Genomic DNA, 7,172 nt, shown 5'->3' on the forward strand with positions numbered 1-7,172 from the left:
TACAATAGAGAGTAAATGGTGTGGCCCTTCCCTGGACCATATACATCACGGGTGCGGCCCTTCCCTAGACTATGCGTGAATGCGAGATGCCTTGTGCATGGGCTGCCCACAATAGAGAGTAAAAAGAAACCATGTTATGGATGTGCTGTATAGGTATTATGTAAGCATTGAACTAGTACCATGTGATATGCATTTGCCTTTCTAAAATCATGCAAGTCATGAAGGCTCTTCATATAAGACGTTTCTGTTTTGCTTAAATCATACTATAACACTTCTCAGTGAACCAAATTCTTATAAAGCTCCAATTGCACTTCTTAATGAACCAAATTCTCCTAAAGTTGACGAGAAACCAACTAGTGGTCATTTCTTCACAAACATAAACAAGCTGAAACAACAGAAGATGGCGATCCAGTAACCATTGGCACCAAAATAAAGAAGATACTTTCTACCAAACAGCCATAGGTACCAAAAAAAAAAGGAAGAGACACAATCTGTCAAATGTTGCACTTTAACAGGATATACAATCTCATTAAGATGTAGGTTATCTGTTCAGAGCTGAATAAACAAGTCAATACCCACCTTAAGAGCTCATTGACACAGCATGTGCCAAGCTGAATAACAGTATTGGCGACTAATCTTGGGTAGGGTATTCTAGTAATCACGAATGAACATGCAGGCTAGGATCATTAGAAGCTAATAATCGACAAGTTTCATTGAGATAAAAGTCAGGATTTTCAATGGGACACAAATAAAAGCTATGTTCATCCAATAAAAGACTCTGGAATTGCTCCTGCTTGTAAGGTGAAAGCAGAACCTGTTTACTCAGTTAACTACTTTGCTCTTGAGCGTCCTAATAAGCTTCAGTTTATAGTACACAGCCACAACATAGTCATACCTCACATCCCAGTGTCCTGGACTTCAATTGTTCCTACCCTAGATACTGGTCAAGTTTGGAGTTTTCATTTGCTGATAAAGCACCGCAACTTGTCACAAAAAACTTCTGAAAAAACACCCTCCACTTCTAAAGACCTCACAAACTCCTCAGCCTTCTCCACATTTCCCTGATTTTCCCAATATTCTACACAGGTACGTAAAGTCTCCCTGCTAGGTTTAAATTTAGGCGGGCAGATTGAGACTGCCTTGCTCAATGCTTCTACGGCTTTTGAGACCTGATCTTCATGGATATACCCACTTGCCAAATGACACCATGTGGCGACTGAAGGAACACCTCCTTTTGATGATCCTCTATCAATGAGGGCCTTAGCTTTCTGTAGAAGACCATTTCTACAATAAACGCCAATCAAAATATTTGGAACACGGAAGTCATAGGATAACCCCCTCGATTCCCATTCCTCAAATATTTGTTCAGCTCCTTCTATGTCGTCAAATTTCATTAATGAGCTCATCATGCTAATGTAACCCTTATTATAAATTGGTTGATTCTGCTTGTACAGATCCCAAACTCGGCGAACCTCTTCCTTCTTTCCAGCTTGTGCATACTGTCTTAGTAATAAATTAAATGCACTGTTATTTTTCTTGACAGGGGCAAGCATGCCCTCCAGTTTAGTTAGCATTGCCAAAGCTTTTTCCACTTGCCCAACTTTAAGATACATCTCAGCAGCGATACTATAAGTATTCCAATCCAATGTGATCCGCTGATCAGATTCCATCATCGTTACTATTTTATCTATTCCATCAGAATCTCCAGCAGCAGCATATGCACTTAACCGGATCATGAGAGTGAACTGATCAAATATTATACCCTTCCCCTCCATTTCATTCATCATGTTGTCCATTTTTTCCAAACTTCCTGTTTGATAATACATTTTCATCATAAAATTGTAGCATAATGGTGTTCTAGCAAGCCCCATATCCCTTACTTTTTGCATGATTTCCTCAGCTTTCTGAACACACTTTTCACTGGTATAGCAGTTTAGAAGAGCTGAATATACATGAAAGCCTTTCAGCTGTCGTGGGATGCTATTTAAGTACTTCTCAACATCTTCTAGACCTTTAACTTTAAACAACAGATGAATTCGCGCTGCAATATCAGCAGGTTGGGGGCTGAAAAATCTTTTGTCAGTCATCCAATAAGATACCTGCCAACATAATTAAGAAGATCACTCAAGAGGGCAGAGGAAAGATTGATTAAAATCAGCTGTGTATGAAATAAAAGCTAGCAGCTTGATGTTTTCGCTTAGATCTGCTGACACGTATGCAGAATTTTGTTCTTTCCACATCTTGAAAGAGTGAGGAACTATGTCCCTTATTATTCATGTACAACACAGATTAGCCTTTGGTAGTTAGGTAAACCATTGGCATTTAAAGCGCATGGCCAGGGCCACAAGGGAAGAGAGATTACTCTATTAGTGCACAAAATCATGCACAACTTTGATATCTCTCAAGGACACACACCACGCTCTTTTTTTAAAGGTGAAGTAGTTCTATAGATAAACTAGCCAAGAGAGTGTGCTATTATTACTGTAAAATATCTTCAGAAGCGAAACAGCAAAAGTATGCCCCTTTACTCCTGTAGGGGCTTCTAACAGTTGTAACACTGATTCAGCCTTATTTACATGTTCCAATCTACACCATAAGCTGAAACAAAAGTATACAGTTAAGTTTTATCTTGGTGATAGAGCAGTGTTAGCAGTCTTCAAAACATCTTCCGGTTCTCTTAGTCCATATAGTCCACCATATGCATGCTGGTATAGCATTCCACCACATGAGCATGCCACACATGACACACCAGCCTTTTTTGTGAAGAAATATTTATCCCAGGAAATATTTGTCATAAGTCATAACAGCAGACATAAAAAGAGTAGGGACCCAAGTATCAAAGACACCCCCACAGGGATCCTTGGTATTAACAGACAAACATTTAGTTTGCAGCAAACAAACTGAAGCGCAGTGCAGTACACCACGAAGGTTTTCCCAGTGTTATGCCTAAGCCTATCAGTATATCCTCGATAACGACCACAAGCACTCCCTAGAAGATCTTAAGATGCACTTAAATGAAAACAATCCCTATCAAAGGCTTCTTATGCAACAACTCTGGAAGTAGCAAACTCAAAATTTCGGAGAGCTTCACCAAAGAGTACAAAAATTGTAAAATCAATAAATCAACAATGCTTTTCGACCCCCAAACAAGTCATGGCAGCAAAAAAATCTTCTGTATCCATTTCACTCTATTGAGAGGATTCATCACAGTTAAACTATTCTTATGCTATCACTACTTTTTTTTTTATAAGGAAATTCTTATGCTATCAGTACTTTGGACCAGCTATGCAAAGCAGAGCTAAAATGACCTAAACTTGTTCTGCCAAAAAGTTGTTATACATCAGCTAATTCACATTGGACCTTAATTACCTGGACCCTTACCCATTTGTTTTAAAGAAACAAAATACAAAAAGAAATGGTCTAACTCACACTACATTGGGTCAAATTGATAGAACAAAGAACAGGCTAAGAGAGTGTTTGGTTAAGCTTATAAGCTGATCAAACTGGTTTTTAAGCACCTTTTGGCTCATCTACAAGTTTGGCAAAGGCCAAAGTACTTACAAGTCAAGTGCTTATAATACCTCGGGACCCCTATATAAAACCCCTAACTTCCTCTCTATTCCATGTCCGTCGTTCCTCCTTTTCCTTACAAATATACTTTTAAATTTATAGTAATATTTGTAAAAAATTTATGAGTAGTTTAATCAATTGCTTATTATCAGTTTCAGCACTTCTATTCAAACGCATAAATGCTAACTCTGGGCTGAGAAAAGAGCTAAACTTAAATCAGTTACAGAGTTTCTATTCAAACTAATTACTAAAATCAAATCAGTGTCAGCACTTCTATTCAAACATATAAGTGCAAAAATTAAAACAGTTTCAGCACTTCTATTAAAACAAATAAATGCTAATACCAGTACTTATCAGCACGTTATGCTTAATAGCTATTTACAATCAGCTAACCCTAACGCTCTCTAAACTACAAGAGTGTGACTAATAGAAAGGTGTAGTTAGTTATGTTACCTCAAGGGCATGTTTGTATCTTCTGTAGCCTCTTAATTCTTTAATCATATTCTGAAGGTCTTCTTTAACCACATGTTTCCCTTCATTGATCCATTGATCAAGTACGGGTTCTATCGACTCATTTGGGTCCCCTAAAGGTGAAATTCTTCTGTACAGTGAGTCTCCATTGGGTGATCTATACAGATATTTACTTGACATTGAAGCATAGAAACAGTTTAGCACATTTCTGTTAGCAGATACTGAATTTGAAGAATTTCTTAAGATAGGGATTAAAAGCTTCATTTAGGGTTTATGGTGAATTTGGGGAAAGTGAAGCAGAAATGGCGTTGGGGTTTAAGGGTTTGGCGGGGGCTGAAATTGATGAATTGCACAAATAGCCGCTTTAGGACCGTATTAAAAGCATAGCTTACAAAAAATTTAAAATGTGCAATTTTGTTTTTCAAGAAAAAATTTCAAAAAATAATTTATATTTAGTTAATTAATTTAAAAAGTATTTTTGTAATTTGTACTCGACTAAGGTTCCAAAAGTGCTTCTAGAAAAAGCTAAAAGAAGCAATTTTTAAAGAAAACAAGCACTTTTGGCTTCACAAAAAATTGTCAAATAGGCTAAAAGTATTTAAAATTTAGTTGACTCGAAGTCAATTTTTAGATTTGAATTCAAGGTTTGAAGTTATGATGCCGAAAAAGCATTAAAAATTCTAATGATATTTTAGACTTAACATTCGGCGGAAGTTAGACTCCGAAAAGTTCAATAAATAAATGTTTCATGTTAAACACTCATATATGTATGTAATCAGTAATATAATAGGATGGACTTTTTATAGGAATTCAAGCTTAATGCTTTATCACACGATAATTTACGGGTATATTTCAAGTCTCATTTTCTCAACTACAATTTATGTTCAAATACCTTTTCTTCCACAATTTTATTTCTTTGACTTCGAATGTAAGTTATTAGCATTGATATCATAAAATTGTTTACACATTCAGATAACCTAAAATGTAATTAAAGTAACTTTATTTAGTAATTTTGGTTGATAATTTCATTAAATGATAAGTAATTCGTTATAAAATATCAAATTTTAGATAATTTTTAAGAATTTTATTACATTTTAGCAGTATTTTAAAAGATGTTTTCGGGGCGAGGCGCACCAAAAACGCCCCGAGGCGATGGTGTGGGGCGAAAGACTCAAGAGGCGTACGCCGACCGAAACTTTTTCACGGGCGTTTGAGGCGCGTTTTTATAGTGAGACGTAAGCCCTAGAGACTTTTTTAAACTAAAACAAAATTTGTTGAATAAGTCCTTCATATAATACCCAAATTTTTAAAAGCCGGCTTGTAATTACTCAAAAATTTTAAAAAGGAACTTAAATGTATTAAATTTAAAAGTCAAGATCTTTTTTATTGATTGAAGCCCTAATTCATGGTCTTTCTCAATTCTTTTTCTTGTCCGCTAATATCTCCCAAAAGCAACAAATATTAAAAAAAAATTACAAATACAAAGAAAACTCCATTCTCCTTCATAGCAACAAGTTCAAAGTTCAAATTGCAGGTTAGTCGTCTTTTTTGTTCCTCCATGTAGAAAATTTTATTATTTTCGACTTACGCTACTTGTGCTTGTAAGTAGCATATAATAGATTATTTTGATTAGTTTTTTATGGGGAAGAAGCACACACACACACACACACACACACACACACACACACACACACACACACACACACACACACACACACACACACACACACACACACACACACATATATATATATATATATATATATATATATATATATATATATATATATATATATATATATATTTTTATTCAATTTTACATGTTTATAAATATTTACTGTAATTATATAATTTTATAAAATATTAAAAATTAAATATCAATGGAGCTTATACCCCATGCCTCGGGGCTTGCGCCTCGCTGAGGCATATGTAAAACGCCTTGCCTTTTAAAAAACTGCATATTAGTCATATAATTTGATTTTTTGTAATTATTTTTTCCCTTTTGTTAGAGATTTTCAAATTCGAATCTTGCTTACAGGGTCGGCTCGAATGCACAAGTCACTAAGGCAAGTGCTTTACGCCCCCAATTTTTGAGAGCCCCATTTTTCAATAATAATTTATTGTTTAATTTTGAAAAGAAAAGGCTACAGATTGAATATACACACACACACACACACACACACACACACACAGATATATATATATATATATATATATATATATATATATATATATATATATATATATATATATATATGTGTGTGTGTGTGTGTGTGTGTGTGTGTGTGTGTGTGTGTGTGTGTGTGTGTGTGTGTGTGTGTATATGCACACACACACATACATACACATCCACCTCAAGTTTTAGTTTAATAGATTAGGTGGGTGACATTTGGGTTAACTCTTTTTTTTCTTTTAAAAATATTGAATTAAGATAGAAACTATAAAAAAAAGGCCTCATATTAATATTTGGCTTTAGGCCACAAAATATGTCAAGCCGCCCCTGCTTGCTTATAAAAAATCCTATTACAGTCAGACATATTTATAACAACATCCTTATATAACAACCATTTACTATAAAAGCCAAGTTTTCTTCGGAACCGATTTTTTAAGTTATATTTTACTTTTCTATAACAACATTTTACCTATAACACCAACAACCATATTTGTAGCAGAACTCTCTTTGTAAAATTACCCCTCTATAACAGCCAGATAAATTCTCTAAGATTACTAATAATATTTCTAGAAATCTACACATAATCTTTTCCATTGAACAAGTTTCTATCTTGTATAATACAGAAGATTTGCACATGCTATTTTTTTCATTGGACAAATGCAAAAAATATTTAGATAGAAGATTTAACTGTTAAGTTCTTAGGTTGCCTTCAAGGAAAAGCTATTAGATACCTTTTTGCTGAAAGTTTGGACAAAAATCTTCATGAATTCAAGCGTTATGTCGCTAGTAAGAGAATGAAATCTACGAAACAAGCTACAATTATAAAGTTCTTCCCTTAGTCTTGAAAGAATTTTTTTTTCTAATAGCTTTTAAATGTGTGCTTTAGAGTTTAAATCTTTCTATGTTTAAGCTCCGTATAAAACCCTTGAGCGGAGCTCTGGAGGCGCATGTTTAGCAA

The 7,172-nt window shown here is 34.7% G+C and overlaps 1 protein-coding gene across 1 annotated transcript; it reads right to left on the reverse strand.

Moving 5' to 3' along the window:
* Nucleotides 1-501: 501 nt before the first annotated feature.
* LOC107791903 (pentatricopeptide repeat-containing protein At2g20710, mitochondrial-like) lies at nt 502-4,388 on the reverse strand. The gene is made up of 2 exons (XM_016614050.2): nt 4,024-4,388; nt 502-2,099 (listed from the first exon to the last, which is right to left on the reverse strand). The coding sequence occupies exons 1-2, from the start codon at nt 4,303-4,305 to the stop codon at nt 960-962; spliced, it is 1,422 nt and encodes a 473-aa protein (XP_016469536.1). The 5' UTR covers nt 4,306-4,388; the 3' UTR covers nt 502-959.
* Nucleotides 4,389-7,172: the final 2,784 nt, after the last annotated feature.

The sequence above is a fragment of the Nicotiana tabacum genome, chromosome 1 (genome assembly GCF_000715075.1).
Source record: "Nicotiana tabacum cultivar K326 chromosome 1, ASM71507v2, whole genome shotgun sequence".
Classification (NCBI taxonomy): Eukaryota; Viridiplantae; Streptophyta; class Magnoliopsida; order Solanales; family Solanaceae; genus Nicotiana; species Nicotiana tabacum.

Bases quoted from the DNA above. Each gene is read 5' to 3' on its own strand.
- LOC107791903 (XM_016614050.2), bottom strand. From the start codon at position 4,305: ATGAAGCTTTTAATCCCTATCTTAAGAAATTCTTCAAATTCAGTATCT. The intron at 2,100-4,023 runs GTAACATAACTA...TTATGTTGGCAG, and splicing joins GATACAAACATGCCCTTGAG to GTATCTTATTGGATGACTGA.